General features: G+C 41.1%; 2 protein-coding genes across 3 annotated transcripts in view; both read right to left on the bottom strand.

Moving 5' to 3' along the window:
• Positions 1–98: 98 nt before the first annotated feature.
• On the bottom strand, positions 99–3866 carry LOC111864863 (solute carrier family 25 member 51). Of its 2 annotated transcripts, none has more exons than XM_023852427.2 (3): positions 3589–3866; positions 3175–3395; positions 99–830 (listed from the first exon to the last, which is right to left on the bottom strand). In XM_023852427.2, exons 1-3 carry the CDS (start codon positions 3695–3697, stop codon positions 114–116), a joined length of 1047 nt encoding a protein of 348 aa, XP_023708195.1. In that variant the 5' UTR covers positions 3698–3866; the 3' UTR covers positions 99–113. The 2 variants fall into 2 exon arrangements, with proteins under 2 accessions (XP_023708195.1, XP_023708196.1); XM_023852428.2 differs by lacking the exon at positions 3589–3866 and adding an exon at positions 3490–3582.
• A 5793-nt stretch (positions 3867–9659) lies between these two features.
• The window catches only part of LOC111864872 (glypican-6), a 66680-nt gene continuing 52488 nt past the window's right edge, over positions 9660–23851 (bottom strand). The window contains exons 3-10 of the mRNA XM_023852443.2: positions 18171–18405; positions 17539–17695; positions 15959–16124; positions 15342–15472; positions 14701–14862; positions 13985–14100; positions 12885–13060; positions 9660–11003 (exon numbers count right to left, since the gene is read on the bottom strand). Of these exons, the coding sequence (XP_023708211.1) occupies positions 10663–11003; positions 12885–13060; positions 13985–14100; positions 14701–14862; positions 15342–15472; positions 15959–16124; positions 17539–17695; positions 18171–18405 (1484 nt within the window). The 3' untranslated portion in view covers positions 9660–10662. The remainder of the gene's footprint in view (positions 11004–12884; positions 13061–13984; positions 14101–14700; positions 14863–15341; positions 15473–15958; positions 16125–17538; positions 17696–18170; positions 18406–23851) is intronic.

Here is a 23851-nt window from a genome sequence, read left to right as displayed (position 1 = left end):
TGGCGCTAGGGGCGCTATTGTATGGTTGAAAAATAGGCTTCAGTGGGCTGCCTATACTCTAGAATAATTGGTATTAGTCATTCTGCACATTACTCTTAACATGGCATTGTGAATTAAAACACATATTTCTTGAGGAATTCGTAAGCTGCATTTATAACACCCCAACTTATAAACGATCTTGTGTAATTCATATGTACACCTCTGTACATATTCCTGAAACCTCTTGCTTTGTACAGATCAACCAACACCGACGTGAAATTCTGAAATTTCCCACCAAGGGTGCTTTGCAAATGTACCTTGACAACATTTAGAGGATAAAATACTGTACTTATGAAAGCTCCAATTAAAGCACCACTTAGAAACTGCTGTGATGCCTGTCCCCACCATGAATCATGTTGTGGAAGATAATAATTTGCTTCATCTCGTAGGAAAAAGAAAAAAACATTTGAAGGTCCATTTCGTAAAAGAATAGGTGTCAGTCCACGGTAATATTCCTTAAACCCATAATTAACACCTATTTCCTTCAGAGCATGAAATGTATTACGGAAATGTGTGTGATAATGCTGGTGTTGAAGCAACGTCTGCACTCGCTCAAATGGCATTAATGTAGCTTCGACAGTACCAGCAACCATTGATGCAATGACTTTGGACAAGTAATGATGTACATCTGCATTTTCTAGTGGTCTCCTGCATTCCTCATATACACCGAACATAATAGACAATGAAACTGTTTTCTGACACAATGGAGGCAGAATCCCACGATACAGATAATGGAAACCTTCACTCGATAGTTGGCCAGCAGCATTACCAACACCGATTCCATGCAGCATCTAGAACAAACCATTATAAAAGATTTTAAAATGAAATATATTTTCTTCAGTAACATCATGGGAAAAGACAAGTCTTACCATGTCAACCCATTTCCAACAACAGTTCCATCCACACGCAGTTAAAACAAGACCCCGATCATGGCCATTCTACCCTTTCCCTGTATTCATGCTACTTTTACATTCTTTGCTGTCTTCTACCCAGAACATGGACGCAGCAGGTTCATTGGAATGTTTGTAACTGTCTACCAAACCAATGGCCTCACATACCAGAAGACAATAGCCATTGCACTTAGGTCAGTGCTTTCCAGAAACAGCACCCTGGTGTGCCACATGCCTGACTTAACACGTTTCTTTTTTGTTTTCCTAGTGAACTTTTCTTGGGGGAACACAGTAGCATAGTCTGTTGAGGCATTATGCTACAAGCCAGAAGGTCTCAGGTTCAATTCCTGATGAAGCCATCGGATTTTTCAATTGACCTAAATCCTTCCAACCACACTTGGAGATGACTCAGCCTCTAACAGAAACAAGTATTGGGAATCTTCCTGGGGGTAAAGGACAGCCAGCACATAAAGCTGACAACCTCACTGCCATATGTGAGCCAACTGTTTAGAAAATGTGGGAGCCTTGACATTTCACAATCCTATGGGCCTCCAAGGCCTGTTACAGGGTTAACTTGACCTTACAGAGTTTTTAATGCTAAATACACATATTCAGTCTAAATACTTCATCTTAATTATCAAGTTTTTATGCTCAAATGTCTTGATAAGAGTCTTTTTCAAAATTTTCCCATGGAAGGACCACCCCCCATTTAACCTACTCAGTGCATTTCATCATCTGACTCCTCACTGTACCATAAATTTCAAAACTACAACAAACTGTGCCACAGGTATAACAAGGTTGGCAAACACTGCTTTAGACATTTGTTTCAGTAATATTAATCTCTTTCATAATTCATGCCTTGTTATCTCTGTTGCTCCTTAGCTACGCCTGTCAAGTTACCATGCCTTAATAATTCACACTTTTAAAATAAGAACTCCTCACCATTGCTATAACTTGAAATAGTATGAAGGTCTGAGTACCCCAGTAACCTGGAGAGCTATGCTAGTAGGATGTAAGTTTATGACAGGACCATAAAAACTGGAGAGGTCTGAGGATAGGGGTCAGATGAAAGGTGGCTCCTGGCCTTCCTACTTGGGGGGTTGGGCATGGAGATAACAACACATCCCAGACAAGTTATGATTCCTTAAATGGATGCCAGAGAGATAATTTAGGAAAATGACTAAGGAAGAGTTATGAGGAGAGTGAGTTAGTTATTTCTGATGAATGGAGGTCAAGAGATGGAGGCAAATAACAGAGGAGAATGGACATGTAGCCATGCAATATGTAAGTAAAAATGACCTGCCTCTTCAGGTAGACTTAACGTCTGTTCTGCAAGGTCCTTGACAAATGCCAAACCTGCATCAGAAAGTCACCTGTGGTATCACTTAATAAGTAACTGTATTTGACCTGGGTCCTCATAGACAATGCCAGTTTGTCTGAAAAATATTTTGTCAATGTAAGGGTAAAAGGAAAGTTTTCCTTGTGTCAAATTATGCCAGGAAGAATATGAGGTGCGTGGAGGAATCGCTCCACACATTGTTAACGTCAGAACTAGATGGAGATAAGTGGTCTGCCTCACACCATGTTTGTTACACAATCAGGGACAGGGCCTCCCCAGTATTTATTGCACAAGAGGCTGAGTGGGTTGCAGAACTGATTTAGACACTGTGACTAAGAGAAAAACATCTGTCCCTACCAGGAAATGAACCATGATTCAACAAATAAAAATACTCTTTCTAGAAGCACTGATTTGTTTCTGAACTTGAAGTTTATTTAGTTTCTTGAACAAATGTCAACCATTCTATCCTACCAAATAACCAACCTGTCAATGAATTCTCATCTATTATAACATTATTATTCCAAACACAATAATCCAACTTCACTGCCACAACTGGTTACCTGTAAAGAAGTGGTGAAACTGTTCACTCAACACTGGTTGCCTTTTATAGTGTCTAAGTGATAATGTCATTTAATCATTCTTCAAAACAAGAAGTTCTGGGAAGAACCTGCTCTCCCATCAATACATATCAAGTACATGATACGCCACAGACCACACAGAAAACAGCGCATCCAACAGTTCTTGCATTGTTGCATGTGTATTCATTGCCCTTCAACCATGGGGTGAGGGGGACACACAGATGAGCAAGGTGATCTCATAAGCCTCCTACATTTTTTAAAAATTAGGAATAGGCTAGAAATTGGAAACGGTTACATGAACAGAAAAAAAAAGGATTACGCTTCTCACCTGTCGGAATATTAGCTTGTTGATTGGGAAAGTGATTGAAATATTAATAAAAGCTGCTCCCCAACCACAAACAAATTCTCTCCAGTCATACACTGCACTATCCTGTGAGAAGAAACGTGAGTTCGTCTTTTGTGTGCAACCACAGCCTTTCTTGTCACACTCTGGATCATTTTCTTGAATGTTAATACTACAAGCAGGCAAGTGTGTCATTGCAGCATTATCTAAAGGAAATAAATATTTTAATGTCAGTATCAAATATTCCACGTATTACAAAATAATTAATACATCCATTTAAGGTTAACTGTAGGTGCGAACCTCAAACAACAAATATGTGCATGAAATTCTGCTGCCATACATCTCAATTGACATTTAACATTTACATTCGCTGCTTCTTCCTCACTCTTCAAAACCTACCTATCACGGGTTTGCCACATTGAATGATACATTGGCTAGCCTGATGATTTGTACTAATCATGTTGGCTATACTGATAATGCGCAGCCGATCGTATGATTTTTCGCACATTTTCCTTTCTAATCCCTACTTTACGTTTATTTTCACATTGCAGAACTTGGAGAACGGTGGGGTAGGTGGGTTGTAGTTTGCGGTCAATCGTAAGAACTTGCACTCGACCGGAACTTTGTTGTGGTGGAATTAGGCAGTTTCATAGTTATTCGTGTATTAAACACATTTAGTAAGTACGTTGATTAGATTTTATCGTATTTGAAGAATGTGAAGTCAACGTGGCACTTAGTGGAATATCGGTTGCCTGTGATGTTATTTCAGTTTTCAGATCAGCGTTAACTGGTGATAAAGGAAATGGCACAGCTGAAGGGAAAAGTAAAGGAGACCAATAAACAGAAACGGGAAAGGAAGAAAGATTTTGTGGAAAATAAAAAGCGGGTGTTTACTATTGTATTGCCAACACTGGGAGCTGTATTCATCATGATCGCTGTGTACATTTATTTTAAAACAAGGCCAAAAACAAACATCGAATTTTAATAAGTGACTTTAATTCTTCCTCAGTATATTACTCACATGCATTTGAAGATGAGCTTGGCACATCTGCCCACTTGTCACCTTAAGTTGGTACATAACAGCTCAGTGTAGTCACATGTCAATTACAACCAAATAAATTAATACTAGGGACCAAATAGTAATAATATTAATAGCAATAAATATATATTTTTGTTACATGTGATTTTATATTGGGCAAATAAATTGTGATAAAAATATGCTTGCATTTATTGAAGGTACTAGTTTTCCACATTCATGCAACATATGGAACATAACTGAGCTTCCTGGAGTACTGTGATTGTTAACATCATCATACCAAATGATTTTCTTTCATTACAATAGTACATAGAGAAGGAAATAATAACAAAATAAATACATCCAATGTCTCCCCCTCCCCACAGTCCATGTAGTTTTAGGTTCTTTTTGCATAGAAAATGAAATAATACCTTTACACATAGACACATCCAGTACACTCCATAAATCACTATTTCTGCCATTTAGTCTGTTAGATCTGCTATGAAAAATATATAAATTATAATACATATTTTACTTGCTAAGACCCATTAAAATCATACTTTCAGATCTTTGTTTAAGGAAACAGAATTGCAGCACATTCTTTAGAAAAGGACAAAATTTTGTCTCAATAAATAAATGGCATTCTTATACAGGTAAGTTAAATATTAAATCATAGTGTACATCATCTTAAAGTCTAACAGTATTCAAAGCAAACATTCATGTGCTGCTCACCCCAGGAAAATACTTGTCAGCTTCATAACCGGTAACAGATCATTCCCAATCAATCACTGCTTGTTGGTCCACCTATACATTCCTGCTGTGTTGGCCGGAATACTATATATTTCGTAATTAAATAAAATTATGCAAGATGCTGTAGGCATCATCAGGATAGTTTTTCAAGGGAGCAGCCAGAATATTTGCTTACACAAACTTATGTTGATGCCATAAGGATTCTTACTGATTACCCTAGAGTATTCTGGCCAGAATATTTCTTTAAATACTTTAGTTTTTATTACTCAAATTTGGCAATTTTCTTCGTCCTTAGACTTCAGTACTTTCTTGAAAATCCAGGAGGAGGCAGATGCCTGGCATCCCCCTTCCCCTGGCAGTACCAATGGGTCTAGTCCAATTCTAAAAAAGAAAGCCATAATTTGTATTCTGCTATCCTTGGTATGGCAACATATAAATTTAAAGTTCAAAAATATATTGAATACTAATCATTAAAGGGCTGTTTGGTGGCATTAAATAATCCATTGTGTGGAAGTAAATTACAGTGGAACCCCCACTGATGTTTTCCTTCATTTAACATTAAACTACAGGGATTGCAAATCAATAATCTCAGTGTTAAATTTCTCCCCTTCAAGATTTCCGTCAGTTTAATGTCAAAATCTGCTGATCCTGAAAGAAATCTTAAAAAGGGGTTTTGCTGTATGGAATAACAGTCTTTTGTTGCTGTAATCATAGCAGATTATATGCCTCTTCTCACTCTTTATGACATCATGACAATATACATATTGTTGTAATGTATTTAAGCTGCAGTTATTAGAAAATACTTGATATGCTTTTACAGCAATTCAAGATCTGTTAAGTCTCTCTCACTCCTAAACATGCACATGGCAGCCTGCGAGTATCACCACCAATTCATACCCTTTCATACATCTGTCCTGATAAAATTCCATACATTTTTAGTTTTCATTACATTTCACTTGAACTAATGCATGAGCTAGCAACACTTTCATGCACCAATTACTATGTTAAAAATATTCACAGTATCATTTAGATGTAACAAGTTCTCTTTTCTAACTTGTAAACTATTCAGAAGAGCCATTTTAAGTTGCACTTGTAAGCATAGGAAGCATTATGCTCTTTGGATTTTAATTATGTAATTTACATTATATATAAAAAAGGTTAGCATCTAATAAATCTGCGTAACACAAATTATGTTGAAACATATGCTCAACTTCTTTCTGCTTTAAGGCTTCACAATGCTCTCTTTTGTTTCCAAACAAGTCTACACTTGCATGCAGTCTGAACCTACACATAACAATTTCTCATCAAAGTCTAAATAATGCGATTAATTTATCATAGCAAACACAGGTGCCAGACACGATTTATTATTGTTTTACCTTTTTACCCTGTCTTTTGACTTGAGACAACTAGATTCAAAACTGGTCATGTCCTCTCTCCTGAAGCTCCATACTAGATGATTGTTACTTTCTGCATGACAGATATTTTTCAGCACTATAGCTGCATTACTGAGTACCTTGTAACAGTAGAGCTACCAGCACCAAATGACAAAATAATTCTGCCGTAATAATGGAGTTACCTCAACAATCTTATACAAACATATGTTTTACATGAGCTCTCAGTTGTAATGCCATGTAGGTCAGAGAAAGCAGAGCTCAACTTGCCACGTGCTTCTGCTGGTAGTCTCTGACCCTGGAGAAGCAGCATGTTCCTCTCAAACATATAGCTCTTTCCGAACAGTACAGTGTCACAGCCCAGAATACTGTACCCATCATGGCCACCAACATGAGAGCCTCAAATCAAACATATGTCCGACACTGTCCACTGTCTCAAGTATATCTGATATGCACAACATTTTGGGGGACTGGCTCCTTCCGACTGCAGGTCACTGGCTGTCATTACACCGACAGATTTATTTCAACTGGTTGGTTTTCACTGCCTCCAAGTACAGTCTGTTTGACGTCTCAGGCCTCTACCCCACCTATGCAAGGGCACAGAATCCATTTCTGAAGATGTGGCTCTCGCAGGGCAAGTTCTTTTGCCCCCAGTGATATGCAAATCATGAAAGTGAAGATTGGCAGGTACAGCTTAGCATGGACTGTGAGCCACAGGGACAGCCTGCCATTTCTGAAATTCTAAACATTTTTATCTTTGGTAGAAACAAAATTAAGGGAAGTTTTCAATCTATGGGTACAAAAAGTGGCACAAAGACTTGATGGGAGATCAGGCAGACTTCTCTAAATGACAGTCCACTATCACATTCCAGAACTATGAGGTCTCCTTTTACTGTAAAACTAATTTACTTTTTGTATTAATAGCTCTCATGGTTCAGTGTTCTAGCCTAGTGTTCAGTCCCAATAATCACCACTGATACCAAAATAAAGAACAATAAATATTTGTCAGTATAACGACAACCAATCACAGGAATACAGTCAACTTCTGGGACATAATGTATATCAAATATATCTGTGACCGTCGACAACATCCAACAATCGTATAATTAATGAAACTGCCGTCATAAACCTTTAAGAGAATCAATACTGTTCACTCTGATTTATGAAGACTTACTTATCACATTAACAAATTATTGTTGTTCCCCATTAAGCACATGAAAAATTAAGGATCAGTGAGTGTCTTATATGTGTGACCATGGCTTTTGGGAATTTACCACACAGAAAGTTGAAGGATTTCTGTTTTGGCCAACACTGCAGTTGCTGTCTTTGGGGTTAATGGAAACAACTGCTATATTATGAGAAAACTTTGAACATTCCAAAACTTCAGCTGCAAAAACCTAAGTTTCTTCATATATTTTGCTCATACACCTTAAACACATTTTGATTCACTTATTTTGTGTTATCTTCCCAGTTACAATCCTGCAAGCCCTTTGTTGTGCTTTATGGATGAATTATACAACAGTTATTGCTCCTTATAACCATTTTTAAAATAAAATGTGTCACAATGAGTACTGGCAATTCAAGCATACCAAACAGAAGACTGTTATTCACAATCTCCACAGATTATTAGTCACCGACCCAACCACCAGAAGGAAGAGGCGGCAAGGTTTTGGTACTGTGATCTGTCAGTCTTCTGAGGTGTTACTCGGCACTGCTGCAGTGAATGCCAGCATTTCATCCTCAGGGTCAATGAGGAAACAGTCAGGTTTTACAGGTACATAGCAAGGACATTGGTCACCTACATCCATGGCATGAAAGAGGATATGGAACTCCCTCTGGGCCAATAGCAGTAAAAAGGAATTGTCAGTAAAACAACCCTTTTCAAGAACCCAATGTTAAGTGTAGGGATAAGGAATTCTATAAAAGAGTGAGCAGTTTTAGGGGCTACCACCACCTCCCACATCCTTTTCCTCCTGTCCCCATATCTGAACCATTTTTCCATGTGGCTTACTGTTATACCTTGAATATGGAGACAAGATGTTCCTCCAAAACAGTGGAAACTTTCTACCAGAATACATGGAATCACATCCCAGATGAAAGTCATTGTCATGGCCCAAGAAATGTTGGCAGATGGACACAAATGTGGAATGAGCATCTCACTCAACCCTAATCAATGTGACAGGTTCAGTTACTGTATGGAAGCAGTGTCACACCATTAGCCTAAATCAGGGGTTCCCAGGCTCTGCTACCATGAGCCCCCTACCCCACCAAATTAATACATAAACTTACATGAGCCCTTTCAGCTTTATCGATCAGCAAAAAGTAGAATTCTGCACATTGATGCAGGTCCCTATCAGGCTGTATGGTGATAGCAGGAACCTAAATAGCTTTACAGCCTCTCTACAACTACAGTAAGCTACAAAATGTTCCTGTACAGTCAGAGAAAGAAGTAAAGTAAAGTAAAGTAAAGTAAAGCTATCCCTGTAACAGGCCATGAAGGCCCATAGGGTTGTGAGATGCTGAGGGTCCCAGAAAAATATATTCAGAAAATGTTTCATGAGCTGTAGCTACATTTCCCTAAAGCATGTATATGAAATCTTAGTGACTTGCCAAAACTGTGCTTGGATGCAACTATACTTTAAATCATTCTTGAGAACTCTGTGACTCTCCTTCAAGTCTGTTGTTGGAGAAATCATGCACTAAAAACTGGAAATAACCTGCTGTTATTTAGAGCAACACTGGTAAAATTTTGTGGTTACATACAGACAGTGAACAGAGAAACGTTAAAAAGACACACAAATGATTTTCCTGGTATTATGCTAGATAACACATTGACAGGTGACTGGACATTCATCTTTTAAATAAGGTTATAGAGTCCACTGGAGGGAGTGAGTGATTACAGTACCCTGCAGCAGGGCAACATTCTTTTTAACATGTAACATCAATCACTGTGATTTATTGCTGACGCATTATTTCTTGAAAATAACATGTTCTGAGTATATTAGTTATGTCTTAAACATTCTCGTAATCACTCCCTTAAGTCCTACATCGTTCACTGCAATACACAGCCGCTAATTCCTCTGACTTTTCCAGTAAATTGGCTCTTTCGTTCTTCAGGTGAGTGAGGATGGTTTTCAAATACCTTAGTCTTTAGGTAACCTCAAAGACAGATTTCAGGGACAGTTATACTGGGCTCTGCAATGTCTCCAAATTTCAATATCAGGTGTTCTAGAAACATTTCCCCTTAGGACAGTCATGATTTTTCTTGAGTTATGAACAAAATTATGGAAGAAATGGCTGTGATTTATTGCAGCAAGTTATGCAGGACTTCAGGGAAAAGTTACAAGAACGTTTAGGCTGTGACACTGAACACTGGGCTGGCATTCGGGAGGTGCTTGGCTCGAATCTTGGCCTGGCCACTGTTTATCCTTAGTGAGAGTTTCATGGTTTTCCTAAGTCCCTACAGACAAATTCCAGGAATTTAGATCATGAAGGCTTACCTGAAAATCCCTTCCAATGCCACATTCACCAGTTACCCCACTGCTTGATGGTGCACAGCCCAGATACTCCCAACATCACTGGTTTATAGTTTATTTTACATGTTACTTTCAAGAAAGAATGTAATGAAACTCGACTTTAGAAGAAGTTCCAATTTATTCACCAATCCTCTGCAGCGTAGCATTGAGAAAGGTTCACTGTAACTGGCAGACCCCATAAATACACAGCACTGGTAGCAACTACTTGTGCAGTATTTCTTCACTTAGATTATATGGGCTACAAGCACAAATTGTGAAAGAAATATAAATTTTGTGTGTGATTCTTTTGCATTGTGTTGAAGATTACTGTCTTGTGGAATGGGGCATCATGCACTCTGGCAGAAAGATACCAACATTTCAGAGGAATCTGTTGCCTCCAGATTCATGGCTACAACAAAGATGGTTGTAGTGGGTCCCTCTGAAATGCTGGCACTTTCCCACAAAACAACACAGTGTCACATCCCAGAAGACAATCACCTTTATATTCAGTAGCATGAGAACACCAAATCTCACACTGCATGGTATTCCATGTCACTACACACTTATTCTAACATAGAACTTATTTGGAATGTACTGACTTACAAGTATAGAAAACATATGCAAGAACTTCTGAATGCCTGTTATTTTTTCCTTGACACATTCGGATGTAACTGCACACTGGGGACTAGATCAGCTTTCGAATCCAGATGACTCACGCACCTACATATAACACAGAGATCCTTCTTTTTAGTCCATGCCTACATCAATTCATGTGATGTTAATGAAACAAAAGGGAGGTTCATCACAGCCAATCAGAGAATATTCCACCAAACCACATAACAACAATAGGAAGGAGGTACGATGTGACAGCACGTGTAACAGATATTTTCGGTCTTGCATTCGCAGATGAACCACCACTGGTATTATTTCTCGGCCGGTGCCTGTCCATTCCTCCATCCGCGCCCAAAGGATGGAGATTGTTGTCCATGTCATTGTTAGGTGGGCGAGGGAACTGTCTCGTTCCTCCAGATCCGGTACCAGTTCCATACCCAAAGTGACCTGAGTCACCAGAACCTTCCATATCATCATCTTCAATATCATTGCCATCACCAGAGCCACTCCCAGATCCATATGATGATTCTTCTGCAAGTCAAGTTGAAATGAAGGCAGTGTTAAACTCTTTCCCAGTCTAGTATTCACGTGATACAGTGAACCTGTCAAGTCACAATGTTCAGAACAAAACCTACCTAGGAGACTACATGGTGTCACATCTCAGAAGACTGTAATCTTAATATCATGCTCCTCTTAAGACCCCCTGAACACAGGGATGTCACACCTGGTACAAGGCAGGTGAAACTCTTCAATGAAAGGCCTTCAGATAAAGTGTGTAGGAACCTACTGGCCTTGGACAGGAAAAAATGTAGGCTACTAACTGGGATGCTGAGCGACCATGGTACACAGAGGTAGCACCTACCGATTATGTGCCTCTCATAAAGTGCCATGTGCAGGAAGTGAAGGAATCCTCCTACCTCATACTGCGTCAATGCCCAGCTGCGTGGTTACAGCCAACAGATATTAGGAGGCCCTCAATCATATGAGATCAGTTGCTCCATGAAGGGCCCTGACAAGATGGAGGGACACAATGGACCCAGCAGTGGTGAGTGTGCTTGGAGCAAGTGAACCACTCCCCCCCACTAAGTCAATAATGTCTCTCTTCACAGGCAGAAAGGTTAAATAAATCAATTTTTGTTGTGGAACCCACAATTCACAGCACCATAACAGGCTATGGAAACTGCCATTAAATGTTTCCTTGCAGAACATCAGGTTTGAAACTTAATACTGAGATTATTGACTTCAGATCACCGAATGTGATTATTAAACAAAGGGAAACATTACATCAAGGAACACTAAATGTAGGGTCCACTACATCTCCCTCTCTGACCAAGCTCACTCTGAAACATATCTATTTTGCTTTAACTGCTTATATAGTTTCATTCACTGCCCTCTTATTTGATTAATTTCAGAATTACACATTTCCCGCAGCAACATGTTCTCAGAATACTTTCAACCATGTTCTTCCCTCAGAAAACCCAGCTGGTGGTCCTTATCATGAGCCACCTGAATCCAGTTCACATTGTCACCAAATTTCTTTAAAATTTATTTTATCCACTGCAATAATCAGAGAGCTTCCCTTCCACAAACCATTGAGCTGCCCAGGAGGAAGGGGAACAAATGTTCCTCCAGTCAAGTTGGCAAGATTCAGGTTGCTGGCAGAACTGAAACCCACGTTTGTGTACACAATTTCTTTCAACTTTCGCTCCAATAAAATGCAGAATGGCTACAGTGAAGAAAGTTGGAGCACCATATGCCAACTGTAAGCCCCAAGCCTCACGCTGCTGTATCTGACCTGTCTAGACTCAAGTCCTGTTCTCTCCTGTGATGAAATGTCATGTATGAGTTACACATTGGAGCAAAAAGTGTTCATGTAGGATACATATCTGAAAAAGTTGTTGTATCAAAAATTTAGACAATCCCAGCATAAACTGACGAACATTCACAGTTCCAAGCAGAAAAAATAAAAATCTCATAGAACTGTACATAATTTAAGACAGAAAGGATTGTTACTGGACAAAACAGAACAAACTGAATTGTTGGGTGGACAGAAGTTCGATAAAATCAATGTTCAGCTTCAAACTTGCCTCAAATATCACTTAAACACCCAACACAGGAGACAAGTGTTTCAACTTCCAAGGTTCAAGTTAACTCTCTTCCTGAAATGGACCTATGACATGTGAATGTAAACATTCCATGAAAGTGCAACGAATGTGAGTGTGTTAACAATGGGGAACAATGTCAGCATCTGCTGTGCTCTGCGTGGGTTTTGCTTGTCCACTCTGCTGGATGACAGAAGCATCAGAGTTTCCAGCCTAGGCTGTCTCACACTGCACTCTCATCTACACATTTCCAAGAGGTACAGCTTATGTTCAAACACAATTTAACTAATCAAACTACTTTCCTTCTTACCAGCATCAATCCATTCAACATCCTGGCCATTGTAAGCATTCTTCAGCTTACTTGTAATGGTTTTCAGTGCAAACATTTGTTCGTTGAGCAAACTGCTTGGTCGATTAACATCCACTGTAACCTCAGGATTGGTCTGCTGGTTGGATATACCATCGCCAGTGATCTGAAGCTCATATCTGCAATGAAAGACCAAACGACTATAGAACAAAACTAACTTCATCTTCCAGGGCCCTCTGTGAGCAGTAATTAGTTATGAACATTGCACTGAATGGCACAGACCTCACTCTCGAAGGCTTTTAGCATAGAGGAGAGGTACTGTCAGAGACAAGCATGAAACCTGCCTGCAAGGACCACTGCGCACCCGCATGGTCGCTGTAAGCAGTGACAGACAGAGGCTACTCTGCTGATTTACCAATACCTTTACTTGTGCAGTCAGGGTGGAAGGGTGCAATGGGAACAAACAACAAGCAAAAGAATAAACAGACAATAAATAAATAAATACTGCAAGTAGAAATTAAACTGAAGAGTTCTATCTTCTGGGATGTAACGCTGCGTAGTCTTTTGAAAGTCAACTGATGTTTTGGAGGAACATATCACCTCCATCTATTCTTCAACCCTGAAGATGGAGGCAGCCTGTTCTCCTGAATCTTTGGTTGACTTTGAAAAAGAATACATGAACAGCAGACAGAACTCTCCACAGCCACTGCCGTGAGAACCTCAAATCCTGCAAAAAATTAAACCACCAGAGAAAGCCAATGCAAATTTGCCAACCACATATTTGGAATGGGGATGAATGCAACCTGTTACATTTGCAAATATGGCACTTAATGACGGCAGGACATAATGGTAGTGGGGACTAGTGAGATTTTAGACTTTTTGTCTGTTTATTATCTGGTATTCTGGGGGAAGGAGTTTCAGAAGCAGCATATGTTTCTGTCCTTAGGATAAAGTGAGGGAGGCACTTACTCTGTTGGGTCCATTAGGAACATATATGCATGCACCTGAGCCAGGTTTCAACAAGACATAACAAGAAAACTTAATTAACTGTACTGCTTGGACTCTGAGATATCTTAAAATGTTCCTTTGTGGAGGATACGAACCTGGCTTTCATGGCTCCATTCCAGCAGCTGTCATCCTTGGCTGGGCTAGCAGCAACATGATCGTTATTGCAAATCTGGTACGGTAAATGTGACCAAAATTGTTTTGTATCCTTCACCTGTGCCATGAGACAAACGAACACATGTAATTACAAAAGCCAAAAATGTCTGCATGAATTCTGTAAACGAAAGAACAAGGAAAAAGAGGTGATGAAAAATATCACAATTTAAACATTGCTGTCTTCTGGAATATATATTGCCGTGTGGTCTCGTAAAACATTACCAGTGTTCATGAGGAACATTCAGCCTCCACCTTCTCTGAAATGTTGGTAATGTTCTGTCAACCAGACTACACGGCTTCACATTCCAGGAGATAGCAACCCTCAGTCACTGCTGCAAGGACTCAAATATCAATTCAAATTTAAATGTGCCACCCCATTTCTGCCTAGCAAAGTAAGGGTAAAGTTCCCCCTGAGCTTAAGTAAGCCACAATTAAATTGTAGCTGGAGACGAAATTGTTAAATTCTTCTGTACAGTACAGAATGACAATGTTTTAATGCTAACTGAAATGCAGCCATTTATGGCTACTCCTTTCTGATTCTATCAAAACTACCTGACATTATCTTTGCAGTTGGTCTCTATAGAAATGACATAACCACAAACTGACAAATATTGCCCTACTTAGACAGAGTACAGAAACAGTACATGTTACACTGCACCTTTTGCCTGATATCCTTGACTAGTTTGTCGAGAGTGGGTACAATATTGCTTTCTCCATTCTGAGCATCTTCGGATCTCTCAAACTGCAAAGATTCAAACTCCAATTCTGTTGTATCACGACGTCTGCGACCCAATAAGGGTTTTCCACACCCACTGAATACCTATGACACAGAAAACAAATGTATTTAAACCTACAATGAGGTACAATGTTCTGTGAAAGTCAAATGTGAAATTTTCAGGAACTGGCAAGCTTGCTACTTGTTTAGCATATCTTCAACCCTGAAGATGGAAGCAGTACTTTCCCCTGAAACATATAAACTCCTCCTGGCATGGAGATAATATTCTGTGAGAACCTGAAACCCAACAAGATGGCCATCTCCTGTAATGTGATGGCACAGAGAAACCAGCTGGCTTCATCTTCATGGGAAAACAAGGGTACACATACAGGAAAATTATAAGCGGGCCTGTGGAAGAACACGGGCCCCAAAGCGGTGGGTTCCTCTCTTCCCCATATGGCTTACTCTTCTACACTGAAGATGGGGCAACAGTTTTGTAAGGCATCACAACCCAGGAGGCGCTGCGCACACTTCATGTTCTCTGCTACAACAGACTTTCAGTAACTCAGTTCAGAAGGGCTCACCCTTTGTGAAACTTCAGGACCATTTTCTTGGAAGTTCATGATAGCTTCGGAAATCTTTATGTCTATCGGTTCGACCACCATCTCAATATTGAATGGGCCCAGTAACCGGTCAGTGACCTTCTCCATCGCATCTGCACAAAATCAAAACATGTCACAGTTTAGCGGACAAAACATGACAACTTAAGAATTACATCTCATTGTCTGGGAATGTCACATCATTAGTCATTACGAAGTTTTGAGAAAGTTGTGCTGTTTTTTTTGGGGGGGGGGTAGTATTCTTAACACTGGCATTAGATGGAAAAGTATGGCTAGCTTCATGCCCTGGCCACTTTAGCCTTGGGAAGGAGCCCACAGTACCCACTTCATGGAAGGCTACGAGGGCCTCAGACCTAGTCTGGCCACAAAGAGAGTCTTGCTCTTGCCAGGAACTGAACCTTGTTTCTTTGTCATCTGGCCTCTAGCCTGGCCGGGTATTGCAGCTCTTTGCTACTGGGGGAAGGAGTGGAATTTCTCTTTACCCAGAATGCCATTAGCAACAGGAGACCATGCAAACCAGAAACCTCAGAGACACAGAGATATATCAGCAACATTCTGAAATTAAATGATTACAGTCTCACCAACAAAATTGTTCCAATCTGCGTCTAGCTCTGCCTGATAGGCTAGGCAACCTTTCATCACATTAATGCAGTAGTTGCTACAAGCCTTCAGTTCGGGAAGCCCCTGACAAGCTGGGCAGCCCGTCATCTTCGTAAGTGCTCGTACACAATCAGGACTAGGATTGATCTGTAGTGAAACAAAACATGGTTGAAGATTGCTACCTTTCTTCTGCTAAAAAAGCTTTGGAAGGACGCAGCCATGGCCTAACCAATGTATTATCTGGCATTTGCCTGGAGGAAACCCACGATCAAACCTCAGGTAGGATAAGTGACGTTCCAGCTGAGATTCGAACCATGAGTCTCCTGAATGCAAGACCAACCCGCTCAGTGATTACTGTCTTCTGGGATATTAAGACATGTAGTCCTGTAAATAGGAACCAATATTTTGGAGGACTGCTGCCTCCATCTTCAGGTTAGAAGAGTAAGTACATTTCAGACCACAATGTGTTACATCCCAGAAGACAGTGTTCAGTCACTTCTATGACAACCTCAGTATCACAAAACAGCAGTTAGTGAGAATGTAGCAAAGAAGGGTCCTTTCTGTAAAGGTACCAAAATTGAAACATAAACAATTAGAGAGAAAACTTAAGAAGAGCCAATAAAGTCTTATAATTTTACTATTTTACATGGAAAATATACTACTACATGGATCCCGTTTCCAAACAAGGACAATTCTTGAGGTGAAGCTGTCCCTGAACTTCATTAGGCACAGCACCAGGAAGATGAATAAGGGAGCAGAAGTGCAGTAGCTCTCCATGCATTCTCAACCTTGGCACTTGATGGAGTGCCAATTTGAGAGGGGTTGAGAGGGCCCCAGAAACAGTCTGGACACACTGCTTCTCCCAGGATTGTCTGGTTGCTGCACTGACTAAACTATCCCAGCTCTTTCTCACAATCTCCTGCCGCTATTAAACAGTGCAGAAAATGATGTGCGCCACTAAATTACGTTTAGAAAAATGTAAAGGTGAGGTTATGGAAATCAGTGCCCAAGGATCCTGAGGCCGGCATCCCACAGACACCAGCTAATGAATACCTACCCACTACCTGGACTGTTGCTTGAACCACTGCACCATCAGCTCTCTCTCATAGCTCACAGAGTTACTTCCTCACGTTTCTGCACCTTCTGGTCCCTCGAGACTAGGGAACCGATGACCAGCAGTACTGACTCCAATAAAGTCAAAACCCCTTGCCAACCCTCACACCTTCAGGGAAGCCATCAAAATAAGTCACACATCCCCACAACTTCAACTGTGAAGACAGATATAAACTGGCTTCACTTGATTTACTCAAACTTTCCTAATTACCCTAAAGACTGTGACTACAATGTTCCCTGAAATGTTGGAACAGCTTCAACGTACGAGATGGCCGAACACTGAGCTGAAGTTACACATTACATATACATGACTGTTGGAATAAGTTTCCAACACTGCGATAATGAGCTACTTCCAACTTCTCTGAAACCCACAGCCAGTGTTCCGGTAAACAGGATCTATGAAGCATAAACATCAGCATATCAGAAAGAAATGAAAAAGTCACCTTACCTTTACCATATTGGTAACGACATCACTAGCCACATTGAGTGCTTGCGAAAACGTTCGTGTAGCCACAAAGGAACGCTTCAGTTGAATGGACAATTTATGAGGAACATCACCAAAGGGCTTCAGTTCCTTCATGTGCTCCCCAACACAACCCAGGTATCTGTCCACACAATAAAATTCACTGTTAAACATTGTACTTCATTACACGTTGCTATAAGTATACGTAACTTACACTTTCTTTAGCAAAAGCCTCCTAGAGCTACTTACACGTATTACTGAGTGTTGTGTTGTGAAGGTTTTCAGTAAGAAATAATGTAAGTTACACTGTGAACTTGTACTTTATGTCATAGCCCTCAGGGTTCTTCTGTTTATCAATGTCACATTCTTTGTATTGATATCAACTGATGCTCTTTCTACACTAATCAGCTTCTCTATGTAAAGTTCAGAGCTACTTAGATTTTGTGGAGTGAATTATGTTCTGATGCACTTTAGAGCTAGCAAATCGAGACGGCAATTCTTCAACACGCTCAATTTTAATTCAGTTAACATAACTAACAAAAAAGTTTTTGTGATTACTTCAAGACACTAAGTACAACTTCTAAAACACAGAACTACTTGTTCATACTTATCCTCACTTGTCATCGAACTCGTACTGAGCGTTGAGGACAGTGAACATTTTTTGGTAAAGAGTATTGAAAAAGTTCTCCATTGCTTCTCCAAGGTCAACCTGGCCCTTTGCGTAGTACCGCTCCAATTCCTCAAACAGATCCGTAAAGACATACGAATTTTGCTCGTAGATAATGCCGTACGTCTTCTTGAACATATCGTGGAATTCTCGTTTTGATGTTGTCAGCAGCTCCTTGAAGAAATCTGAAATAATTCACATACAGTATAACGAAGATAAGCCATGAACAAAGATCTCGTAAGAAACCATATGCTACCATTTCAGCCCTTTGAAGCACAGCAGTAATTATACATATGCTGTCAATTGTTGTTACAGGCAAATTTAATATTCAGAGGCTAGATCTGCTTCCATCATCAGGTGTAATGTGCGGACCAACCCTACTCAGCTATGAATGTCATAAAGAGGGTAGTCTCAATCATGCCCAGTGATCAAAAGGGTAGTCCTTTCACACTAATCCATTTTCCACCTGTGATAAAACACCAGCATGCCCCTTACAAGGGCAGTTTTACTACCCAGCTTTCCCATTGGCCTCAGAAGGTTCATTACCACGTTCACAAGATGAATCCAGCCCAAACCTTCACACCCAAATTCCTTAATATCCATTTTAATATTATCCACACATTACAACCTATGCCTCACAACAGATCTCTTTCCTTCTAAATTTCTGACGAAAATCTTCTACCCATTTCTCATCTCTCCTATGTCCCATCCATCTTATTCTCCTTGATTAGCAGAGACGGTGGGATGTGACGCCGTGTAATCCGGCATAAGCTCAACGACGTTTCGGAGTAACATACTGCCTTCGTTTTCACGCAGCAAGTAACCATCAAGAAACGGATAGGAAGCACTTGCTTAACAGAGATAGTTGACTTCTACCGGACTACACGGAGGCACAGTACTTTAGTAGGTTTGAGGGAAAAATTCTCCTCCCCCCACCAATGCGCTGTATAAAAAATATTCTGCTGGCGCCCACAAATGCTATTTGTGGGAATCGGATAAAACAGCGCTCAAGGAAGATTTATATATAGAACATGAAGGTTTCTGGGAGCAAAACAGGGCCCACGGCTGGGGGCATGCAGTGTTCTAGTGCTCAGTTTCAAGCCACTTGTATCTGGGTTGGGTGCTCGGTTACAGTCTCGGCCGGGACATGCCTCAGTCCCCGCACACAAATCCAGGGAGAGTACCCAGAATGGGCCACGACCAAATCCCTTCCACTTCACCATTAGTCATCCTACCATCCGACGCCCTATAGTCTCGATACTGAGAGCGTCGTTAAACAACCGACGAAACAAAAATATGAAGCCATACGAGGTGCGAGCTGAACTTCGTGTTTTGAAGGGGTAAAACTTTTAGAGTCTGCTCTCAAGACGATAAGCAAGGGGAGAGAGCTATGCCAAACTTGCCATAAATAAATTTTGTTTCGGAAGACGCGATAATTCTGCGGCGTGTCCTGTGTGTAAGAAGGAAAGTGGCATAACGCGTGGGCACGAAAACATTCGCACTTTTCGTACGAAAAAGCAACAGACACAATAAACCTCACACTGGTAAACCAACGCAACCAACCGTGCAAATCATAAGACATGATATTTATATCCGATTCGTACCTCACAGGAAACACTGCGTCTCCATTACAAGCACGAAAGAGTTGATTCTGCTCCTCCTCCTCATCATCATCATCATCATCAGTAATCTGTCAGACGACAGGTCCACAGTCTCTTCCAAAACAGTTCCTCCACTTGATGCGATCTAGAGCTTTCTCCTTCAAATGAGAATATCCTCTTCTGTCCCCAAGGTCATCCAGCATCTTCTTACGTCTTCTTCCTCGTCTTCTTGTCACTTCTATCCGCCCCTCTATCTTTCCTTCAATAACTTTTTTTAGAAGGCAGTTTCTGCGTAAAACATGACCAATCCAATTAGCCTTCCGTTTTCTTATTTCGTGTAGGATATTCCTCTGCTCACTGACTCTAAATAACACTTCTTCATTTCTCACATAATCGGTCCAACTGATCTTCTCCATCCTTCTCCAACACCACATTTCAAAACTTTCCAGATGTTTCTGATCTGCTGCCGTAAGTGTCCATGTCTCAGCCCCATACAGAGCTATGCTCCAAATGTAGCATTTCACTAGTTTCTTCCTCAAATTTAAGTCCAATTTGCTGGTAAAAAGATTCTTCTTCTTGCTAAATGCAGCTTTTGCCATGGCAATCCTGGATTTAATTTCACAAGTACACCTTCCATCATCTGTTAACAAGCTACCCAAATATTTAAAACATTTCACATTCTCCAGTTGTTTTTGGTCTATCTTTATTGTGACTGGGGTTGGTTGTCTCGAAATTTTCATTACTTTTGTTTTCTCCACATTCATTTCCATGCCATAGCACCTTCCAATTTCAATTAGTCTATCAATCATGCCCTGTAGCACAGTTTCTTCCTTAGCCATTAACACAAGGTCATCTGCATATTTCACAGTTTGAATAATTTGCCCTCCTACTTTGAAGTCACCGAGCCCATCCAGAGCTTCCTTGGTAAGGCATTCGCTGTACAAGTTGAACAGAATTGGTGATAAACAGCATCCTTGTCGAACTCCTCTTCCAATCTGCACACTTCCTGTCTCCCCCCTGTCCAGTCGTACTCTAACTTTCTGATCCATGTACAATTTGCTAATCAATCTTCTTTCATGCCAATCGATACCTGTTTCTTTCAGGATCTGCATTAATTTGGTCCAGTTTACCCGGTCAAATGCCTTCTGCCAGTCTATGAAGCAAACACACAGTTCTTCATCTATCTCCAAAGTTCGTTCTTCTTAATTCTCATCATCCCAATTGATCCCTGGTTCCTTTTCCTCTTCTAAATCCAAACTGATCTTCTCCAAGTACATCCTCTATTTTCCTTTCAATTCTTCTTTTAAGTATCTTTGCTATTATCTTTGCTGTATGTGCAATAAGGCTTATTGTGCGATGGTCGCTGCATTTTGTAGCTTTTGTCTTTTTCTTTAAGGCAATCATTGTAACTTCTGTAAAATCCTTGGGCCACTCTCCAATTTCATATATGGTGTTCACTAGTTTTGTCAGTGTTTTCAAACAGGGAAATAAATACCGTATATTCTGAGAATTATAGTTAGGAAACGCATACATGCGCTAGATTTCAAAGCAGATGGTACACACATTAGAGGGTAAATATAAACGGCATGTCACTACTTGAAGCACCAACCCACAGAGGGGGGATCCTCTTCAGAATCTGATATTAGCTCAGCTAAGATATTCACCGCATTTTGTGGAAAACTGTACGTGCACTACCGTCTTCACGGAGGTTAGAATTCTCACCGCGGAACCCAGGGTTCAATCCCAGGTGAAGTGGCATTGGAGCACATTTTTCTCCTGCTCGAGCACTGCCCCATACGCATCCCCGTCTTTAAGTTGAGGGCGCTTCATCTCTGATCATCTCTCGCCGTTTGGCAACTTAAGTTTAACAGAACATGGATCACCGCTCTAGAAATACCATCCTGGCCCACTCGCCACGGGCCAGTTAACAGATGCCGCTGGCGAGGACATTTTTAGTTTTGGTCTAAGTTTGTGGGTTGAGCGGGGGGGTTGTTTCGTCATCTGCATGTTTACATAGCACTTATAGGGGCCCAAGCATACGGAAAAAGGAAACGAGAAGACACCGAAGTAAAGGGAAAAGTAAAGTCGTTCCTTGGAAGCATGCCACGAAACCGAGCAGGCGGGCGTGGCGGTAACGCTCCACACTTGCATTTTGGAGATGCTGGCTTCCAATCTCGGCAGGAATAGACTATCCTGGATGAAAAATGTCATGGTTTTCCACGGTCCCTCGAGATAAGTGCTAGGATTGTAAGTTATCTCGATTAGACCATGACTGCTTCCTTCCAAATCCTTCCCTATTCATCATTCGTCATCATCGTAACACTCGGCGCTATACAGTTTCGATACTAACGGCGTTCGTTAAGTAACATTACGTGATTCCGTTCACAGAACGCGATTACGAAGTAGAATTAAACGCAATTTTCTCCCGCCAATCGCAAGCGCTTCACGATCCGAAACACAAACGCCTCTCGTTTAAATCTGTTCGGATTATTGATCGTCTCCGCGCTAATGCCAGCGATGGCCATCACGAGGAACATCATCATTTTCACTGCTCAGTGCACGCTACAGAGCGCACTCGCTTCGCTTCGGTACTACTGAAACTCTGCAACAATGTGAATCGCGCTTCCAACACCAACTGTCACATACACACATTGCAGTCTGTTTGGAGAACTTGCTCGGGTTTATTCCAATCTGAATAAAGGTAAGTACTGCGGATGTTAAATTTTGTTGCAATAATCTTGCCAACTGTGCAACGTTTCGGAGGTTTTTACCGGTTCTCACGGTTTCTTTGCTTCCGGATTTCTTATATTTTTCCTTCTACCCTGAAGATGGAGGCGATACGTTCCTCCAAAACGTCGGTTAACACCACATTTACATGGTGCCAAATCCCAGAAAACTGTTTTCTTCATAGTCACCGCCGCGAAAACCTCAAATCTTACATACCAGCAACAGTGTTCTTAAAATGTCGAGCCAAAACTGCGAACTCTATGGGAATAAAATGCCCTACACGAGCATAACCCAAACTTATTAAAATAGCTAACAGTTTAGTTGCGTTCCTGGAGTGACCAAGGTTCGTTTCCGATTTGCTATCCGGAGTGATCACAAAACATGCGAAAATAAAACAAATGTTTTCTGTCATCATTGAGACGTGAAAGCCCCGCGGCAGAAAGCCATGTGTTCTTCAGAGATCTTGTTTCAAACTGCTTTCAACATCAGGCTGTATAATTAAAACGTTCTTCTGTAAATTCTTTGGTCTGAGCAAGCAAACTTCTACCCCGGTGCTGCAAATGGACCTAGCAACTTTCTAGTTATGACGCGCCCTCAAGGAAGGTCTAGGCACAGAAGATTCAGCACGAAGCTATGACGACGAACGGGCAGTGGAAGCAACGCTCCATGCATTCTTCTTCTCAGCACTAGACAGAGGTGAATGGCCAGCTTTATAATCCCGTAGCAAACAGCCCTCGATACGCACTGGATGGGGGGCGTGGGCCCCACAGCATGTCCAGACAGACACTGAGGAGAGAGAGGCCCTGCAGGAATAGAACTCCGATTTATGGGTTCCACAAACCGTAGCCCAGTCACTACAGACTGAGCAATGGAGACCCCCAGAAATACTGCAGTGTCACTGGCTTTATCACGTCGTTAAGCACTTTGATGGAAGTGTCAGTTGAGACGTGTATGGGCGCCAAGTCGAGCCAGTAGACGCCACAATCTCCGTGTTTATATCCGAGATCAACGCAAAGAGATTTCAAGACAACCCAGTCCACAGCCCACACTGCCTGTGGACGCGGAAATGGGTTTAGTCGCTACTGAATCTTACAAGAGGGCCGTCTTCTGGGATGTGGCCCCGTGTAGATATTGTGCAAACCGACGTTTCGGAGGAACAACTGCAGCCACCTGCTCAGGCTAGTTCCTCGCTCGCGGATTTTTCTAGGCTGAAGATGGAGGCGATACATTCCTCCGAAACGTCTGTTCACACAATATCTACACAGCGCCACATCTCAGAAGACGGCATTCGTCATAGTCACTG

Source organism: Cryptotermes secundus, unplaced genomic scaffold, assembly GCF_002891405.2.
Source record: "Cryptotermes secundus unplaced genomic scaffold, Csec_1.0 scaffold1951, whole genome shotgun sequence".
NCBI lineage: Eukaryota > Metazoa > Arthropoda > Insecta > Blattodea > Kalotermitidae > Cryptotermes > Cryptotermes secundus.
The sequence above is the reverse complement of the archived record's forward strand: the minus strand, read 5'-3'. Positions and strand labels throughout refer to the sequence as shown.

What these genes read in the sequence shown, in the direction of transcription:
- LOC111864863 (XM_023852427.2), bottom strand. Translation starts at nt 3,697, where the DNA reads ATGTGCGAAAAATCATACGATCGGCTGCGCATTATCAGTATAGCCAAC. An exon ending in ATGTGGCAAACCCGTGATAG is followed by an intron (nt 3,396 to 3,588) that starts GTAGGTTTTGAA and finishes TATTTCCTTTAG; the next exon opens with ATAATGCTGCAATGACACAC. An exon ending in ACAAGCTAATATTCCGACAG is followed by an intron (nt 831 to 3,174) that starts GTGAGAAGCGTA and finishes GGTTTGTTCTAG; the next exon opens with ATGCTGCATGGAATCGGTGT.